This window comes from Heptranchias perlo, unplaced genomic scaffold (assembly GCF_035084215.1).
Source record: "Heptranchias perlo isolate sHepPer1 unplaced genomic scaffold, sHepPer1.hap1 HAP1_SCAFFOLD_297, whole genome shotgun sequence".
Lineage (NCBI taxonomy): Eukaryota > Metazoa > Chordata > Chondrichthyes > Hexanchiformes > Hexanchidae > Heptranchias > Heptranchias perlo.
Window position 1 is genome coordinate 174611 of NW_027139309.1, and position 21295 is coordinate 195905.

General features: G+C 47.5%; 1 protein-coding gene across 2 annotated transcripts in view; it reads right to left on the reverse strand.

Annotated features, from left to right (window-relative positions):
- LOC137311116 (voltage-dependent L-type calcium channel subunit alpha-1S-like) overlaps nt 1-21295 on the reverse strand; it is a 183881-nt gene that overhangs the window by 14777 nt on the left and 147809 nt on the right. Inside the window, exons 20-21 of one of the 2 annotated variants that reach the window (XM_067978483.1) lie at nt 12223-12329; nt 4386-4473 (exon numbers count right to left, since the gene is read on the reverse strand). In XM_067978483.1, the coding sequence (XP_067834584.1) occupies nt 4386-4473; nt 12223-12329 (195 nt within the window). Of the gene's footprint in view, nt 1-4385; nt 4474-12222; nt 12330-21295 lie in introns of those variants that run through there. The other variant, XM_067978484.1, reaches the window with a different exon arrangement.

A 21295-nucleotide genomic window follows, 5' to 3' on the forward strand; every position in this document is an offset into this window, starting at 1 on the left:
CTACCTCACCTTGGATCCCGTGAGATTTAACCTTATGTAACAACCTACCATGCGGCACCTTGTCAAAGGCTTTGCTAAAGTCCATGTAGACCACGTCTACTGCAGAGCCTTCATCTATCTTCTTGGTTACCCCTTCAAAAAACTCAATCAAATTCGTGAGACATGATTTTCCTCTCACAAAACCATGCTGACTGTTCCTAATCAGTCCCTGCCTCTCCAAATGCCTGTAGATCCTGTCCCTCAGAATACCCTCTAACAACTTACCCACTACAGATGTCAGGCTCACTGGTCTGTAGTTCCCAGGATTTTCCCTGCCGCCCTTCTTAAACAAAGGCACAACATTTGCTACCCTCCAATCTTCAGGCACCTCACCTGTAGTGGTGGATGATTCAAATATCTCTGCTAGGGGACCCGCAATTTCCTCCCTAACCTCCCATAACGTCCTGGGATACATTTCATCAGGTCCCGGAGATTTATCTACCTTGATGCGCGTTAAGACTTCCAGCACCTCCCTCTCTGTAATATGTACACTCCTCAAGACATCACTATTTATTTCCCCAAGTTCCCTAACATCCATGCCTTTCTCAACCGTAAATACCGATGCGAAATATTCATTTAGGATCTCACCCATCTCTTGTGGTTCCGCACATAGATGACCTTGTTGATCCTTCAGAGGCCCTACTCTCTCCCTAGTTACCCTTTTGCCCTTTATGTATTTGTAGAAGCTCTTTGGATTCACCTTTGCCTTATCTGCCAAAGCAATCTCATGTCCCCTTTTTGCCCTCCTGATTTCTCTCTTAACTCTACTCCGGCAATCTCTATACTCTTCAAGGGATCCACTTGATCCCAGCTGCCTATGCATGTCATATGCCTCCTTCTTCTTTCTGACTCGGGCCTCAATCTCCCGAGTCATCCAAGGTTCCCTCCTTCTACCAGCCTTGCCCTTTACTTTATAAGGAATGTGCTTACCCTGAACCCTGGTTAACACACTTTTGAAAGCCTCCCACTTACCAGTCGTCCCTTTGCCTGCCAACAGACTCTCCCAATCAACTTCTGAAAGTTCCTGTCTAATACCATCAAAATTGGCCTTTCCCCAATTTAGAATTTTAACTTTTGGGCCAGACCTATCATTCTCCATAGCTATCTTAAAACTAATGGAATTATGATCACTGGTCCCAAAGTGATCCCTCACTAACACTTCTGTCACCTGCCCTTCCTTATTTCCCAAGAGGAGGTCAAGTTTTGCCCCCTCTCTAGTCGGGCCATCCACATACTGAATGAGAAATTCCTCCTGAATACACTCAACAAATTTCTCTCCATCCAAGCCCCTAATGCTATGGCTGTCCCAGTCAATGTTGGGAAAGTTAAAGTCCCCTACTATTACCACCCTATTTTTCTTGCAGCTGTCTGTAATCTCCTTACATATTTGCTCCTCAATTTCCCGTTGACTATTTGGGGGTCTGTAGTACAATCCTATCAACGTGATCTCTCCCTTCTCATTTTTCAGTTCTACCCATATAGACTCAGTGGGCGAACCCTCAGATATATCCCCTCTCACTACTGCCGTGATGTTCTCCCTAATCAAGAACGCAACTCCCCCTCCTCTCTTACCTCCTGCTCTATCTTTCCTATAGCATCTGTACCCTGGAACATTGAGCTGCCAGTCCTGCCCCTCCCTTAGCCATGTTTCAGTAATAGCTATAACATCCCAGTCCCATGTACCCATCCATGCCCTGAGTTCATCTGCCTTGCCCATCAGACTTCTTGCATTGAAATAAATGCAGTTTAATCTAGACTTCCCTTGGTCTTTGCCCTGCTTTCTCAGACCATCTGTCCGGTCATGTTTTGTACACTCTCCCTTACTGCCTTTTGTTTCTGTCACCACTTTACTTCCCACTGACTTCCTGCATCGATTCCCATCCCCCTGCCACTTTAGTTTAAACCCTCCCCAACAGCACTAGCAAACACTCCCCCTAGGACATTGGTTCCAGTCCTGCCCAGATGCAGACCGTCCAATTTGTACTGGTCCCACCTCCCCCAGAACCGGTTCCAATGTCCCAGGAATTTGAATCCCTCCCTCTTGCACCATCTCTCAAGCCACGTATTCATCCTAGCTATCCTGTCATTCCTACTCTGACTAGCCCGTGGCACTGGTAGCAATCCTGAGATTACTACCTTTGAGGTCCTACTTTTTAGTTTAACTCCTAACTCCCGAAATTCAGCTTGTAGGACCTCATCCCGTTTTTTACCTATATCGTTGGTACCTATATGCACCACGACAACTGGCTGTTCACCCTCCCCCTCCAAAATGATAAGGGTCCTTTGATAAGGGTCGTTTCAGTCCTGTGGCAGGGGCGGAAACCTGATTGGAGGGATTCAAGCGTGGAGTTGTGGGAAAGATGGGTACAGAGGGGGTCAAAGCTGGGAACAGAAATGGACTGTGTAGCCACTGGGATTGATCCATGAAACACACTGGCCCATTCTGACATTGAAAAGCTTATCAAAGTGTCTATGATTTCGCTCAGTCTCCATTGGCCTCAGACTGCAGGTTGGGAGAAAAACAGCCAAAGATCTTTGATTCAAACTCCTTTGAAGAAATACTGAAACAAGAGATGTTAAGCCCACATCCCTCAGAACCACATTGGGGGGGCTCCCGTGAGATTTAAACCCAGACAGTGCCCGAGGGCCTCGTCTCCTGTGGGTCACAAGATTCGACCTGTCCATTTAAACACAGGGACATGAAGTCACCTTCAGTCGCACTTTTTGTGAATTGTGGTCCTGCTCCCTGTTAACCTGTGGGAGAGGGGGGGAGGAGGGAGAGGGGGGAGAGGGTGGAGAGGAGAGGAGAGAGGGAGGGGGGAGAGGAGAGAGGGAGGAGGGAGAGGGGGGAGAGGAGGGAGAGAAGAGAGAGGGAGAGAAGAGAGGGGGAGAGGAGGGAGAGGAGAGAGGGAGGGGGAAAGGGGGGAGAGGAGAGAGCGAGGGGGAGAGAGGGAGGGGGAGAGGAGAGAGGGAGGGGGAATGGGGGCAGAGGAGAGAGGGAGGGGGAGAGGGGGAAGAGCAGAGAGGTAGGGGGAAAGGGGGCAGAGGAGAGAGGGGCAGAGGGGGGAGAGGAGGGAGCATGGGGAGAGGGGGAGAGGGGGGAAAGGGGGAGAGGAGGGAGAGGGGGGAAAGGGGGAGAGGAGGGAGCGAGGGGGGAGAGGAGAGAGGAGGTGAGGGGGAGAGGAGAGAGGAGGAGAGGGGGAGAGGAGAGAGGGAGGGGAGAGAGGGGGGAGAGGCGAGAGGGGGAAGAGGGGGAGAGGAGAGAGGGAGGGGGGAGAAGGGGAGAGGAGAGAGGGGGGAGTGTGGAAGAGGAGAGAGGGAGGGGGGAGAGTGGGTGGGGGAGAGGAGAGAGGGAGGGGGGAGAGTGGGTGGGGGAGAGGAGAGAGGGAGGGGGGAGAGTGGGTGGGGGAGAGGAGAGAGGGAGGGGGTCGAGAGCGTGGAGCGGGGTAAGTGGAGAGAGCAGGGGAGGAGAGGGAGGAGCAGAGAGGGAGAGGAGTGAGAGTGAGGGGATGAAGGAGGATAGAGGGGAGAAGGGGAGGGGAGAGAGGGGGGGAGGGGAGAAGTGGAGGAGAGGAGGAGCGTGGGGGAGGGAGGGGAAGGGGAGAGGGGGTGGAAGGGGAGGAGAGGAGGGGAGGAGAGGAGGGGAGGGAGGGGGAGGGAGGGGAGAAGGAGAGAGGGGAGGAGGAGAGAGGGGAGGAGGAGAGAGGGGAGGAGGAGAGAGGGGGGAGGGGAGAGGGGAGGAGGGGAGGGGGAGAGAGGGGAGGGGGAGAGAGGGGAGGGGGAGAGAGGGGAGGAGCTTGGGGGAGGGAGGGGAAGGGGAGAGGGGGTGGAAGGGGAGGAGAGGAGGGGAGGGAGGGGAGGGGGAGAGAGGGGAGGGGAGGGGGGGAGGGAGCTGAGGAGGGGAGGGGAGAGGGGGATGGAGGGGATGAGGGGACGGGAGAGAGGAGCAGAGGGGAGGAGAGGAGAGGAGGGGAGGGGAGGGAGGGAGGAGAGGGAGGAGGAGGGGAGAGGGAGAGAGGCAGCCCGTTCCTTCAGGTGATCCCTGTCTTAACCCCAAGAGTAGCAAAACCTCAGGCAAACTGCTTTATTATTGTCCCCCAGTGCACACGAATGATGAATGAACACACACACACACACACACGTACATGCACGTGTAGACACAAACATGCATTTGTACTCACACGCACTTGTACATACACACGCATCAGTACTCACACACACGTGTGCGCATACAGGCACACACACCTGTACATTTACACACATGCCTGTACTATCACAAGTATACACATACACACACAACTGTACACACACGTATTCACACATGTGTACTCCACACACTGACTCACCTTCAGTCCCTTCGCTCTGTTGATGGCTCTCAAAGGTCTGAGCACTCGAAGGACTCGAAGAATCTTTACCACAGAGATAGCACTAGACCTGGAAAGGAAGAGCAGAGACTCAGCTCCTCAACTCAACTGGAAGTTTCAACTCTCACCTGCAATCTGTCAGCCCAGGTACTGTGACTGAGCAAGTTCCTGCCTGCATCAATTCCAGACAACTCTTCAACACACAGCTGACATTGTAATATTTTAGAAATGTCATGGAAGATTTCGTTAGGAAGAGACACTGATATCCTGCTAAAAGCAGTCTTCATATCATTGCAATTAGTCGTTGCATTACATGTATAGAAGAGGAGAGAAGCATTATACTACATGGTACCGCAAGGAACCAGAATGGGCATTACACTGTATGGTAACACATTCATGTGCAAAAATGCATTATGCGACACAGTATCATGCTGATCCAGAACAGGATGTTACACTGCACAGTACCGCATTGATGTACAACTGCGAGTTACAGCACAGGCACACTTTGCTCTCGAACAATGTCACACTGGATAATATTACATTAATTTAGAATAATGTGTCACATTTCACATTTTGATCCAGATTAACATGTCACACTGGATGATCTGACACTGATCCAGAGCAGTGTGTTACACTGGATGGTATGACACTGATCTAGAACAGTGTGTTACACTGGAGGGCATGGCACTAACCTAGACCAGTGTGTTACACTGGATGGCATGACACTGACCTAGAACAGTGTGTTACACTGGATGGCATGACACTGATCTAGAACAGTGTGTTGCACTGGATGGCATAACACTAATCTGGAACAGTGTGCCACACAGGATGGAAAACACTGATCTGGAACAGTGTGTTGCACTGGATGGTATAACACTGATCTAGAACAGTGTGTTACACAGTATGGTATAACACTGATCTGGAACAGTGTGTTGCACTTGATGGTATAACACTGATCTAGAACAGTGTGCTACATTGGATGGTATAACACTGATCTAGAACAGTGTGCTACACAGGATGGTATAACACTGATCTAGAACCGTGTGCTGCGGAGGATGGTATAACGTTGATCTAGAACGGTGTGCTGCACTGGATGGTATAACACTGATCTAGAACAGTGTGTCACACAGGATGGTATAACACTTATCTAGAACAGTGTGTCACACCGGATGGTACAACACTGATCTAGAACAGTGTGTTGCACCGGATGGTGTAACACTGATCTAGAACAGTGTGTTACACAGTATGGTATAACACTGATCTGGAACAGTGTGTTGCACTTGATGGTATAACACTGATCTAGAACAGTGTGCTACATTGGATGGTATAACACTGATCTAGAACAGTGTGCTACACAGGATGGTATAACACTGATCTAGAACAGCGTGCTACAGAGGATGGTATAACACTGATCTAGAACAGTGTGGTGCACCGGATGGTATAACACTGATCTAGAACAGTGTGTCACACAGGATGGTATAACACTTATCTAGAACAGTGTGTCAAACCGGATGGTACAACACTGATCTAGAACAGTGTGTTGCACCGGATGGTATAACACTGATCTAGAACAGTGTGTTACACAGGATGGTATAACACTGATCTAGAACAGTGTGTTACACAGGATGGTATAACACTGATCTAGAACAGTGTGTTACATTGGATGGTACAATGTTGATCTGGAATAGTGTATTACACTGACATCACAACATACACAACAACAACTTACATTTATATAGCACCTTTAACACAGTAAAACATGCTCCACAGGAGCATAATCAGACAAAGGAGGACCAGGCCGGTCATGCAGGAGTCCCCTGGGGGCATTTCGCTCTCTAATCAGTATTCTGGTGGGGGAGAGGGTTCCTCTGGGGAGTGCAGCCAGAGCGAAGTCCACACCACCTCAACTGTACAGGGGGGTGGAGAAAGATCGGGAGAGCAATAGTGACAGGGGATTCTATAGTCAGGGGAGCAGACAGGTGTTTCTGCGGCCACAGATGTGATTCCAGGATGGTATGTTGCCTCCCTGGTACCAGGGTCATGGATGTCACCGAGCGGCTACAGAACACTCTGGGGAGGGGGGGGGGGGGGAGAACAGCCAGAGGTCGCGGTCCATAACGGGACCAATGACATAGGTAGAAAGAGGGATGAGGTCCTGCAGGCAGATTTTAAGGAGTTAGGAAAGAGATTAATAAGCAGGACTTCAAAGGTAGTAATCTCCGGATTACTCCCAGTGCCTCGCGTCGGTGAGTATAGAAATAGGAGGATAGAGCAGATGAATGTGTGTCTGGAGAGATGGTGCAGGAGGGAGGGCTTTAGATTCCTGGGGCATTGGGACCGGTTCTGGGGGAGGTGGGACCTGTACAGGCCGGACAGGTTGCACCTCAACAGGGCCGGGACCAATGTCCTCACGGGGAGGTTCACTCGTGCTGTGGGGGAGGGGGGGTTTAAACTAATTGACAGGGGGGTGGGCACCAGGATGTAGCAATGGAAAGGAGAAACAAGGTGCACAAAGGATCAGGAGAGACAGATAGCACTAGAGCAAGAAATAGGTGGGGTCAGACTGAGAGAGAATACGAGAAGGTCTAAGCTAGGTTTACAGTGCATGTTGTAAACACACGAAGCCTGGTGAATAAGGTCGGTGAGCTGCAGACGCAAATAGTCACATGGGATTATGATGTGGTGGCGATAACGGAGACCAGGCTCAAAAAAGGGCAGGATTGGGTACTAAATATTCCTGGATACAGGAAAGATAGGGAAGGAAAAAAAGGGGGCGGGGGGGGTTGCAGTATTGATTAAGGAGAATATTGCAGTACTGGAGAGAAAGGATGTCCTGGAGGGGTCAAGGACAGAATCTATTTGGTTAGAGTTAATAAATAATAGAGGTGCCATTACACTACTGGGTGTATTCTAAAGGCCACCAACTAGTGGGAACGGTATAGAGGATTTTCAGGGAAATTACAGAGAGGTGCAAAAGCCATAGAGTAGTGATAATGGGGGATTTCAACAATCCTAATATAAACTGGGATAGAAATATTATAAGGGGCAAAGAGGGGGAGGAATTTTTGAAGTGTGTTCAGGAGAACTTTCTTGACCAGTACGTTTCCTGCCCAATGAGGAAGGAGGCATTGCTAGATCGAGTTCCAGGGAATGAGGTGGGTCAAGTGGAGCAAGTGTCAGTGGGGGATCATTTAGGGAGCAGCGATCATAAGGTTTAGAATAGCTATGGAAAAGGACACGGACCACTCTAAAGTAAAAATACTCAATTGGAGGAGGGCCAATTTCAATGGGATGAGAACAGATCTGGCCCAGGTAAATTGGAATCAAAGATTGGCAGGCAAAACTGTAATTGAACAATGGGCGGCCTTTAAAGAGGAGATGGTTCGGGTACAGTCTAGGCACATTCCCACAAGGGGGAAAGGTAGGGCAACTGAAGCCAGAGCTCCCTGGTTGACAAAAGAGATAGAGAGTAAGATGAAACAGAAAAAAGGGGTGTATGACAGATGTCAGGTTGTTAACACAAGTGAGAACCAGGCAGAATACAGAAAGTTCAGAGGGGAAGTAAAAAAGGAAATAAGAGGGGCAAAGAGAGAGTATGAGAATAGACTGGCGGCCAACATAAAAGGGAATCCAAAAGTATTCTATTGGCATGTAAACAGCAAATGGGTAGTAAGAGGAGGGGTGGGGCCGATTAGCGACCATAAAGGAGATCTACTCAAGGAGGCAGAGGGCATGGTCGAGGTACTAAATGAGTACTTTGCATCTGTCTTTACCAAGGAAGAAGATGCTGCCAAAGTCTCAGTAAAGGAAGATGTAGTTGAGATACTGGATGGGCTAAAAATCGATAAAAAGGAGATACTAGAAAGGCTAGCTGTACTTAAAGTGGATAAGTCACCCGGTCCGGATGGGATGCATCCTAGGTTGCTGAGGGAAGTAAGGGTGGAAATTGCGGAGGTACTGGCCATAATCTTCCAAACATCCTTAGCTACGGGGGTGGTGCCAGAGGACTAGAGAATTACAAATATTACACCCTTGTTCAAAAAAGGGTGTAAGGATAAACCCAGCAACTACAGGCCAGTCAGTTTAACCTTGGTGGTCGGGAAACTGAGAAACGATAATCTGGGACAGAATGAACAGTCTCTGGACTAGTGTGGATTGATTAGGGAAAGCCAGCACGGATTTGTTAAATGCAAATCGTATTTAACAAACTTGATAGAGTTTTTGACAAGGTAACAGAGAGGGTAGATGAGGGCAATGCGGATGATGCAGTGTATACAGATTTTCAAAAGGCATTTGATAAAGTGCCGCATAATAGGCTTGTCATCAAGATTGAAGCCCATGGAATAAAAGGGGCTGTAGCAGCATGGATACAGAATTGGCTTATTTTTTATTTGCTCATGGGGTATGGGCATCGCTGGCAAGGCCGGCATTTATTGCCCATCCCGAATTGCCCTTGAGAAGGTGGTGGTGAGCCGCCTTCTTGAACCGCTGCAGTCCGTGTGGTGAAGGTTCTCCCACTGTGCTGTTAGGAAGGGAGTTCCAGGATTTTGACCCAGCGACGATGAAGGAACGGCCGATATATTTCCAAGTCTGGATGGTGTGTGACTTGGAGGGGAACGTGCAGGTGGTGTTGTTCCCATGTGCCTGCTGCCCTTGTCCTTCTAGGTGGCAGAGGTTTGTGAGGTGCTGTCGAAGAAGCCTTGGCGAGTTGCTGCAGTGCATCCTGTGGATGGTACACACTGCAGCCACAGTGCGCCGGTGGTGAAGGGAGTGACTGTTTTGGGTGGTGGATGGGGTGCCAATCAAGCGGGCTGCTTTGTGCTGAATGGTGTCGAGCTTCTTGAGTGTTGCTGGAGCTGCACTCGTCCAGGCAAGTGGAGAGTATTCCATCACACTCCTGACTTGTGGAAAGGCTTTGGGGAGTCAGGAGGTGAGTCACTCGCAGCAGAGGTTTCTGGTCAATGGTGACCCCCAGAATGTTGATGGTGGGGGATTCAGCGATGGTAATGCCGTTGAATGATAAGGGGAGGTGGTTGACTCTCTCTTGTTGGAGATGGTCATTGCCTGGCACTTGTCTGGTGTGAATGTAACTTGCCACTTATCAGCACAAGCCTGGATGTTGTCCAGGTCTTGCTGCATGGAGGCACGATTGCTTCATTATCTGAGGGGTTCTGAATGGAACTGAACACTGTGCAGTCATCAGTGAACATCCCCATTTCTGACCTTATGATGGAGGGAAGGTCATTGATGAAGCAGCTGAAGATGGTTGGGCCTAGGACACTGCCTTGAGGAACTCCTGCAGCAATGTCCTGGGGCTGAGATGATTGGCCACCAACAACCACTAACATCTTCCTTTGTGCTAGGTATGACTCCAGCCGTTTATTCCTACTCTCTGTTTCCTGTCTGTTAACCAATTTTCAATCCATGCCAGTATATTACCACCAATCCCATGTGCTTTAATTTTGCACACTAACCTCTTATGTGGGACTTTATCAAAGGCCTTCTGAAAATCCAAATACACCATATCCACTGGTTCTCCCTTATCTATTCTACCAGTTATATCCTCAAAAAACTCCAGTAGGTTTGTCAAACATGATTTCCCTTTCATAATTCCATGTTGTCTTAGACTTTGTCCAATCCCGTTGATATTTTCTAAGTGTCCTGTTATCACATCCTTTATAATAAACTCTAGCATTTTCCCTACTACTGATGTTAGGCTAACTGGTCTGTAGTTCCCTGTTTTCTCTCTCCCTCCTTTTTTAAATAGTGGGGTTACATTTGCCACCCTCCAATCTGCAGGAACTGTTCCATAATCTATAGAATTTTGGAAGATGACAACTAATGCATCCACTATCTCCATGGCTACCTCTTTTAGTACTCTGGGATGCAGATTATCAGGCCCTGGGGATTTATTGGCTTTCAGTCCCATTAATTTCTCCAATACTATTTTTTTACTGATACTAATTTCCTTTAAGTCCTCCTTCTCACTAGTCCCTTGGTACCTTAGCATTTCTGGGAAGTTATTTGTATCCTCTTCCACGAAGACAGAACCAAAGTATTTGTTTAATTGCTCTGCCATTTCCTTGTTCCCCATTATAAATTCTCCCGTTTCTGACTGTAAGGGACCTACATTTGTCTTCACTAATCTTTTCCTTTTTACATACTTGTACAAGCTTTTACAGTCCACTTTTATGTTCCTTGCAAGTTTATTCTCATACTCTATTTTTCCCCTCTTAATCAATCTCTTGGTCCCTTTTTGCTGAATTCTAAACTGCTCCCAATCCTCAGGATTGCTACTTATGAAGGGTCTAGACAGAATAGATAAAGAGAAACTGTTCCCATTGGCAGAAGGGTCAGGAACCAGAGGATATAGGTACACATGATTGGCAAAAGAACCAAAGGTGACATGAGGAAAAACTTTTTTACACAGCGAGTGGTTAGGATCTGGAATGCACTGCCTGAAGGGGTGGTGGAGGCAGATTCAATCATGGCTTTCAAAAGGGAACTGGATAAGTACTTGAATGGAAAAAATTTGCAGGGTTACAGGGATAGGGTGGGTGAGTAAACTAGCTAGAGTGCTCTCGCATTGAGCCAGCACGGACTCAATGGGCCGAATGGCTCCTTCCGTGCTGTAACCTTTCTATGATTCTATGAAAATTTGACACCGAGCCACATAAGGAGATATTAGGACAGGTGATCAAAAGCTTGGTCAAAGAGGTAAGTTTTAAGGAGCATCTTAAAGGAGGAGAGAGGAAGAGGAGAGGCAGAGAGATTTGGAGAGGAAATTCCAGAGCTTAGGGTCTAGACAGCTGAAGGCACGGCCGCCGATGGTGGAACAATGGAAATCAGGATGCGCAAGTGGCCAGAATTAGAGGAGCGCAGAGATCTCGGAGGGTTGTAGGGCTGGAGTAGGTTACAGAGATAGGGAGGGACGAGACCACGGAGGGATTTGAAAACAAGGATGTGAATTTTAAAATCGAGGCATTGCTGGACCAGGAGCCAATGTAGGTCAGTGAGCACAGGGGTGATGGGAGAACAGGACTTGGTGCGAGTTAGGATACAGGCAGCAGAGTTTAGGATGAGCTCGAGTTTATGGAGGGTGGAAGATGGGAGGCCGGCCAGCAGAGCATTGGAATAGTCAAGTCTGGAGGTATCTAAGGCATTTGATATGCTGAGCAGGTGAAATGAACAAAGATGGGAGGAGGCTCTTGTGCAGCATGAACACCCCCATAGATTGGTTGGGCAGAACCACATGGCACTCACTCGATATTGGGACAACTCCACATTTTTAAAAATCTAAAATATATAAAATATTAAAAATATAACATGAAACTCATAAAAGTAGTAAACAGTGAGGAGGCTAGTAGTAGACTTCAGGAGGACATAGACAGACTGGTGAAATGAGCAGAAATGTGGCAGGTGAAATTTAATGTCGAGAAGTGTGAAGTGCATTTTGGTTGGAAGAATGAGGAGAGGCAAAATAAACTAGATGGTACAATATTTAAAGTGGGTGTAGGAACAGACAGACCTGTGGGTGTATGTACACAAATCTTTGAAGGTGGCAGGACAAATTTCAATAGTGGCCGATTCAATAATAACTTCCAAAAAGGAATTGGATAAATACTTGAAGTGGAAAAATTTACGGGGCTACGGGGAAAAAACAGGGGAGTGGGACTAATTGGATAGCTCTTTCAAAGAGCCGGCACAGGCATGATGGGCCGAATGGCCTCCTCCTGTGCTGTAAGATTCTATGATGCTATGGAGTAAAAACAAGTTGAGATGACATGGATTGGTGAGCCGGACTCACTGTTATACTCACTGGATTCCGAAGGAGATGAGAGAGACACTGACCACCAACAGGTCCAGCATATTGAAAGAATTCCGACAAAAGGAGCCTTTGTGTAGGAAAGCACCATAGGTCGTCATCTACATAGAGAGAGAGAGAGAGAGTGAGAGTGAGAGAGAGAGGGGGAGAGAGAGGGAGAGAGAGGGAGAGAGAGAGAGAGAGAGAGGGGGGGAGAGAGAGAGCGCGAGGGGGGGAGAGAGAGAGCGCGAGGGGGCGAGAGAGAGAGAGGGGGAGAGAGAGGGAGAGAGAGAGAGAGAGGGAGAGAGAGAGAGAGAGAGTGTGTGAGAGAGAGCGAGGGGGCGAGAGAGAGAGGGGGAGAGAGAGAGAGAGAGAGAGGGAGAGAGAGAGAGAGAGAGTGTGTGAGAGAGAGCGAGGGGGCGAGAGAGAGAGAGGGGGAGAGAGAGAGAGAGGGGGAGAGAGAGTGTGTGTGGGAGAGAGAGAGGGCGAGAGAGAGAGAAATAGAAAGGGTGAGAGAGAGAGAGAAAAAAAATGGAGGGAGACAGAGAGAAATAGAGGGAGAGAGAGAAGAGAGAGGGTGAAAGAGAGGGTGAGAGAAAGAGAGAGAGCGAGAAATAGAGAACGAGAAATAGAGACAGAGAGCAAGAAATAGAGAGCGAGAAATAGAGAGAGAGAGAAATAGGGAGAGAGAAATAGGGAGAGAGAGAGACAGTGAGAGAGAGAGGGTGAGAGAGAGAGAAAGAGGTGGTGAGAGAGACAGAAATAGAGAGGGTGAGAGAAAGAGAAATAGAGCGAGAGAAAGGGTGAGAGAGAAAGAGAGAGAGACAGAAATAGAGAGAGAGGGTGAAAGAGAGAGAGAGAAATAGAGAGAGGGTGAGAGAGAGGGAAATAGAGAGTGAGAGAGAGAGAAAGGGAGAGAGAGAGAAAGGGGAGAGAGAGAGAGGGTGAGAGAAATAGAGAGCGAGAGAGAGAGAAAGAAACATACGAAATAGGAGCAAGAGTAGGCCATTCGGCCCTTCAGGCCTGCTCTGCCATTCAAAATGATCATGGCTGATCATCGAACTCAGTACCCTGTTCCCACTTTTTCCCCATATCCCTTGATCCCTTTAGCATTAAGAAATATATCTATCTCCTTCTTGAATACATCTAATGACTTGGCCTCCACTGCCTTCTGTGGTAGAGAATTCCACAGGTTCACCACCCTCTGAGTGAAGAAATTTCTCCTCATCTCGGTTCTAAATGGCATACCCCGTATCCTGAGACTGTGACCCCTGGTTCTGGACTCCCCAGCCATCGGGAACATCCTCCCTGCATCTAGTTTGTCGAGTCCTGTTAGAATTTTATATGTTTCGATGAAATCACCTCTCATTCTTCTAAACTCGAGTGAATAGAGTCCTAGTCGACCCAATCTCTCCTCATACGTCAGACCTGCCATCCCAGGAATCAGTCTGGTAAACCTTCGTTGCACTCCCTCCATGGCAAGGACATCCTTCCTCAGATAAGGAGACCAAAACTGCACACAATACTCCAGATGTGGTCTCACCAAGGCCCTGTATAACTGCAGTAAGACATCCCTGTTCCTGTACTCAAATCCTCTTGCAATGAAGGCCAACATACCATTCGCCTTCCTAACTGCTTGCTGCACCTGAATGCTCGCTTTCAGCGACTGGTGTACAAGGACACCCAGGTCTCGTTGCACCTCCCCTTTTCCCAATCTATCACCATTCAGATAATAATCTGCTTTTCTGTTTTTACAACCAAAGTGGATAACCTCACATTTATCCACATTATACTGCATCTGCCATGTTCTTGCCCACTCACCCAACTTGTCTAAATCACATTGGAGCCTCTTTGCATCCTCCTCACAGCTCACATTCCACCCCAGCTTTGTGTCGTCTACAAATTTGGAAATGTTACATTTAGTTCCCTCATCCAAATCATTGATATATATTGTGAATAGCTGGGGCCCAAGCACTGATCCCTGCGGTACCCCACTAGTCACTGCCTGCCACCCGGAAAAAGACCCGTTTATTCCTACTCTCTGTTTCCTGTCTGTCAACCAATTCTCAATCCATGCCAGTATATTCCCCCCAATCCCATGTGCTTTAATTTTGCACACTAACCTCTTGTGTGGGACCTTATCAAAAGCCTTCTGAAAATCCAAATACATCACATCCACTGGTTCTCCCTGATCTATTCTACTAGTTATATCCTCAAAAAACTCCAGTAGATTTGTTAAGCATGATTTCCCTTTCATAAACCCATGCTGACTTGGTCCAATCCCGTTAATGCCTTCCAAGCGTTCTGTTATCACATCCTTTATAATAGACTCGAGCATTTTCCCCACTACCGATGTTGGGCTAACTGGTCTGGAATTCCCTGTGTTTTCTCTCCCTCGTTTTTTAAATAGTGGGGTTACATTTGCCATCCTCCAATCTGCAGGAACTGTTCCAGAGTCTATAGAATTTTGGAAGATGATCACCAATGCATCCACTATTTCCAGGGCCACTTCCTTTAGTACTCTGGGATGTAGATTATCAGGCCCTGGGGATTTGTCAGCCTTTAGCCCCATTAATTTCCCCAGCACTATTTTTTTAATTAATATTAGTTTCCTTCAGTTGCTCCCTCTCACTAGACCCTTGGTTCCTGAACATTTCTGGCAGGTTATTTGTGTCCTCCATTGTGAAGACAGAACCAAAGTATGTGTTTAATTGTTCTGCCATTTCTTTGTTCCCCATTTCTGAATGTAAGGGACCTACATTTGTCTTCACTAATCTTTTTTTCTTGACATATTTGTAGAAGTTTTTACACTCAGTTTTTATGTTCCCTGTTAGTTTACTCACATACTCTATTTTTCCCCTCTTAATCAATCTCTTTGTCCTCCTTTGCTGAATTCCGAGCTGCTTCCAATCCTCAGGCATGCTGCTTTTTCTGGCAATTTTATATGTCTCCTCTTTGGATCTAATACTATCCCTAATTTCTTTTGTAAGCCACGGTTGAGCCACCTTTCCTGTTTTATTTTTGCACCAGACAGGAATGAATAACTGTAATTCCTGCATACGTTCTTTAAATATTAGCCATTGCCTGTCCACTGTCATCCCTTTCAGTAAAGTTCCCCAATCTATCATAGCCAACTCTCACCTCAGACGTTCGTAATTTCCTTTATTTAGATTCAGGACCCTAGTTTCGGATTCAAGTACTTCACTCTCCACCTTAATGAGGAATTCTATCATGTTATGGTCGCTCTTCCCTAAGGGACCCCGCACAACAAGATTGTGAATTAATCCTTTCTCATTGCACAATTCCCAGTCTAGAATCGCCTGTTCTCTAGTTGGTTCCTCAACGTATTGGTCCAGAAAACCATCACGTACACACTCCAGGAATTCCTCCCTCACAATATTATTGCTAATTTGGTTTGACCAATCTATATGTAGATTAAAGTCACCCATGATTATAGTTGTGCCCTTCTTGCATGCGTCTCTAATTTCCTGTTTAATGCCCTCCCCTACATCTCCACTACTGTTTGGGGGCCTATCAACAACCGCCACCAACGTTTTCTGCCCCTTGGTGTTTCTTAGCTCCACCCATACAGATTCCACATGGTGATTTTCCGAGCCAATATCCTTCCTCACTATTGCATTGATTTCCTCCTTTACTAACAACGCTACCCCACCTCCTTTCCATATTTGCCTGTCCTTCCTAAATATTGAATATCCCTGGATGTTCAGTTCCCATCCTTGGTCACCCTGCAGCCATGTCTCCATAATCGCAACTATATCATACCCGTGAATATGTATCTGCGCTGTTAATTCATCTAGCTTATTGCGAATGCTCCGCGCATTAAGACACAATGCCTTTAGACTTGTCTTTTTAAGATTGCTCATCATCTTAGTTTTATTTTGCACTCTGGCCCTATTTGTTTTTCGCCCTTCTTTTCTCTGCCTTCCACTATTGCTTCTTCCCTTTCTGTTTAAACCTTCCCCAACAGCACTAGCAAACACCCCCGCGAGGACATCGGTCCCGGTCCTGCTCGGGTGTAACCCGTCCCACTTGTACAGGTCCCACCTTCCCCAGAACCGGTCCCAATGTCCCAGGAATCTAAATCCCTCCCTCCTACACCATCCCTGCAGCCACGCATTCATCCTGTCTATTCTCCTGTTCCTATACTCACTAGCACGTGGCACTGGCAGTAATCCTGAGATCACCACCTTTGAGGTCCTGCTTTTTAATTTATCTCCTAACTCCTTAAATTCACCTTGCAGGACCTCATCCCTTTTTTTAAACCTATATCGTTGGTACCGATATGGACCATGACTACTGGCTATTCACCCTCCCCCTCCGTGACATCCTTGACCCGAGCACCAGGAAGGCAACATACCATCCTGGAGTCACGTTTGCGAGAGTGAGTGAGACAGAGGGAGAAATAGAGAGAGAGAGGGGGAGAGAGAGAAAGAAATCGAGAGAAAGAGAGAGAGAGGGTGAGAGAGAGAGAGGGTGAGAGAGAGAGAGAGAGAGTGTGAGAGAGAGGGTGAGAGAGAGAGAGAGGGTGAGAGAGAGAGAGAGAGAGAGAGAGAGTGTGAGAGAGAGGGTGAGAGAGAGAGAGTGAGAGAGAGGGTGAGAGAGAGAGAGAGTGAGAGAGAGAGAGGATGAGAGAGAGAGAGGCAGAGAGAGAGGGTGAGAGAGAGAGAAATAGAGAGGGTGAGAGAGAGAAATAGAGAGAAAGGGTGAGAGAGAAATAGAGAGCGAGGGTGGGAGAAAGAGAGAGGGTGAGAGAAAGAGAGAGAGAGAGAGAGACAGTGAGAGAGAGAAATAGAGAGAGAGGGAGGTTGAGAGAGAGGGTGAGAGAGAGCGAAATAGAGAGAGAGGGAGGTTGAGAGAGAGGGTGAGAGAGAGCGAAATAGAGAGAGAGAGAGAGAGAGAGAGAGTGAGAGAGGGAGAGTGAGAGAGAGAGAGTGAGAGAGAGAGAGAAATATAGAGGGGGTGAGAGAGAGAAATAGACAGAGAGACAGAGAAATAGAGAGAGGGTGTGAGAGAAAGGAGAGAGAGAGGGTGAGAGAGAGAGAGAGAGAGAAATAGAAAGAGAGAGAGAGGGTGAGAGAGAGGGTGAGAGAGAGAGAGGGTGAGGGTGAGTATATGAGTTACAGGCAGGGAGAGAGGGAGGGTATCATAGTATCATGGTAGGTACAGCACATGAGGAGGCTATTCTGCCCTATGTGCCTGTGCCAGCTCTTTTAAAGAATTATCCAATTAGTTCCACTCCCCTGCTCTTTCCCCAAAGTCCTGTAAATATTTTCCCTTCATGTTTTTATCCAATTCCCTTTTGAAAGTTATTATTCAATCTGCTTCCTTTCAGGCAGCGCATTCCAGATAATTACAAATCGCTGTGTAAAAAAATGTTTCCTCTTGTCACCTCTGGTTCTTTTGCCGATCTCCTTAAATCTGTGTCCTCTGGTTACCGACCCTTCTGCCACTGGAAACAGTTTCTCCTTATTTACTCTGTCTAAACCCATCGTGATTTTGAACACCTCGATTAAATCTCCCCTTAACCTTCTTTGCTCTAAAGAGAACAGTCCCAGCTTCTCCAGTCTCTCCACATAACTGAAGTCCCTCAACAATGGAACCATTCTCGTAAATCTCCTCTGCACTCTAAGGCCTTCACATCCTTCCTAAAGTGCGGTGCCCAAAATTGAACACAATACTGTTTTATAAAGGTTTAGAATAATTTCCTTGCTTTTGGACTCTATGCCTCTATTAATAAAGTCCAGGATCCCATCTGCTTTTTAACAGCCTTCTCAACTTGTCCTGCCACCTTCAAAGATTTGTCCACATACACCCCCAGGTCTCTCTGTTCCTGCTCCCCCTTTAAAATGGCATCATTTCATTTTTATTGCCTCTCCTCATTCTGCCTACCAAAATATATCACTTCACACTTCTCTGCATTAAACTTCATCTGCCATGTGTTTGCCCATTTCATCAGTCTGTCTGTGTCCTCCAGAAGTCTGCTACTATCTACATTGTTTACTACATTTCTGAGTTTCGTTTCATCTGCAAATTTTGAAATTATACTCTCTGTACCCAAGTCCAGGTCATTAATATATATCAAAAACAGCAGTGGTCCTAATCCCGACCCCTAGGAACACCACTGTATACTTCCCTCCAGTCTGAAAAACAACCGTTCACCACTACTCTCTGCTTTCTGTCCCTTAGCCAATTTTGTATCCACACTGCCACTGTCCCTTTAATCCCATGGGCTTTAATTTTGCTAATAAGTCTATTATGTGGTACTTTATCAAATGCCTTTTGAAAGTCCATATACACAACACCAACCGCACTACCCCCATCAACCCTCTCCGTTACTTCATCAAACAACTCAGTCTAGTTAAACAAACACAATCTTTCTTTAACAAATCCGTGCTGACTTTCATTTACTAGCCCAGACTTTTCCAAGTGACAATTAATTTTGTCCCAGATTATTGTGTCTAAAAGTTTCCCCACCACCGACATTAGACTGACTGGCCTGTAATTGCCGGGTTTATCCCTCTCCCCTTTTTTTGAACAGAGGTGTAACATTTCCAATCCTCCAGACCTCCGGCACCATCCCCATATCTAAGGAGGATTGGAGGATTGTGGCCAGAGCCTCCGCAATTTGAGTTATGAGTTACAGGCATAGGGATAGAGATGGTATATGAGTTACTGACAGAGAGAGAGAGAGAGAAAGTTTGAGTTGCTGGCAGAGAGAAGGGATGTGAGTTACAGGCAGAGAGAGAAGGTATATGAGTTACTAACAGAGAGAGAGTATATGATTACTAACACAGTTACTAACACAGAGAGAGCAGCACCAGGCATACCTAAAAATGAGTAAAGCTCCAGCTCAGGACGACATGCATGCTAAACAGCGGAAGCAACATGCCATAGACAGAGCTAAGCAATTCCACAACCAACGGATCAGATCATAGCTCTGCAGTCCTGACACATCCCATCATGAATGGTGGTGGACATTAAACAACTAATGGGAGGAGGAGGCTCTGCAAACATCCCCATTCTCAATGATGGCAGAGTCCAGCACGTGAGTGCAAAAGACAAGGCTGAAGCGTTTGCAGCCATCTTCAGCCAGAAGTGCCGAGTGGATGATCCATCTCGGCCTCCTCTCGATATTCCCACCATCACAGAAGCCAGTCTTCAGCCAATTCGATTCACTCCACGTGATATCAAGAAATGGCCGAGTGCACTGGCTACAGCAAAATCTATGGGCCCCGACAACATCCCGGCTGTAGTGCTGAAGACTTGTGCTCCAGAACTAGCTGCGCCTCTAGCCAAGCTGTTCCAGTACAGCTACAACACTGGCATCTACCCGACAATGTGGAAAATTGCCCAGGTATGTCCTGTCCACAAAAAGCAGGTCAAATCCAATCCGGCCAATTACCGCCCACTCTGTCGACTCTCAATCATCAGCAAAATGATGGAAGGTGTCGTCGACAGTGCTATCAAGCGGCACTTACTCACCAATAACCTGCTCATCGATGCTCAGTTTGGGTTCCGCCAGGACCACTCGGCTCCAGACCTCATTACAGCCTTGGTCCAAACATGGACAAAAGAGCTGGATTCCAGAGGTGAGGTGAGAGTGACTGCCCTTGACATCAAGGCAGCATTTGACCGAGTGTGGCACCAAGGAGCCCAAGTAAAATTGAAGTCAATGGGAATCAGGGGGAAAACTCTCCAGTGGCTGGAGTCATATCTAGCACAAAGGAAGATGGGAGTGGTTGTTAGGGGCCAATCATCTCAGCCCCAGGACATTGGTGCAGGAGTTCCTCAGGGCATTGTCCTAGGCCCAACCATCTTCAACTGCTTCATCAATGACCCTCCCTCCATCATAAGGTCAGAAATGGGGATGTTCGCTGATGATTGCACAGTGTTCAGTTCCATTTGGAACCCCTCAGATAATGAAGCAGTCCGAGCCTGCATGCAGCAAGACCTGGACAACATCAAGGCTTGGGCTCATAAGCGGCAAGTGACATTCGCGGCAGACATGTGCCAGGCAATGACCATCTCCAACAAGAGAGAGTCTAACCACCTCTCCTTGACGTTCAACAGCAGTACCATCGCCGAATTCACCTCAATCAACATCCTGGGGGTCACCATTGACCAGAAACTTAACTGGATCAGCCACATAAATACTGTGGCTACAAGATCAGGTCAGACACTAGGTATTCTGCGGCGAGTGACTCACCTCCTGACTCCCCAAAGCCTTTCCACCATCTACAAGGCACAAGTTAGGAGTGTGATGGAATACTTTCCACTTGCCTGGATGAGTGCAGCTCCAACAACACTCAAGAAGCTCGACACCATCCAAGACAAAGCAGCCCGCTTGATTGGCACCCCATCCACCACCCTAAACATTCACTCCCTTCACCACCGGCGCACAGTGTCTGCAGTGTGTACCATCCACAGGATGCACTGCAGCAACTCACCAAGGCTTCTTCGACAGCACCTCCCAAACCCGCGACCTCTACCAACTAGAAGGACAAGAGCAGCAGGCGCATGGGAACAACACCACCTGCACGTTCCCCTCCAAGTCACACACCATCCCGACTTGGAAATATATCGCCGTTCCTTCATCGTCGCTGGGTCAAAATCCTGGAACTCCCTTCCTAACAGCACTGTGGGAGAACCTTCACCACACGGACTGCAGCGGTTCAAGAAGGCGGCTCACCACCACCTTCTCGAGGGCAATTAGGGATGGGCAATAAATGCTGGCCTTGCCAGCGACGCCCACATCCCATGAATGAATCAAAAAAGAGTTACTGTCAGAGAGAGAGGGTATTTGAGTTACTGACAGAGAGAGGGTATATGAGTTACTGATAGAGAGAGGGTATATGAGTTACTGATAGAGAGAGAGAGTATATGAGTTACTGACAGAGAGAGAGGGTATATGAGTTACTGACAGAGAGAGGGTATATGAGTTACTGACAGAGAGAGAGGGTATATGAGTTACTGACAGAGAGAGAGGGTATATGAGTTACTGACAGAGAGAGGGTATATGAGTTCCTGATAGAGAGAGGGTATATGAGTTACTGATAGAGAGAGTATA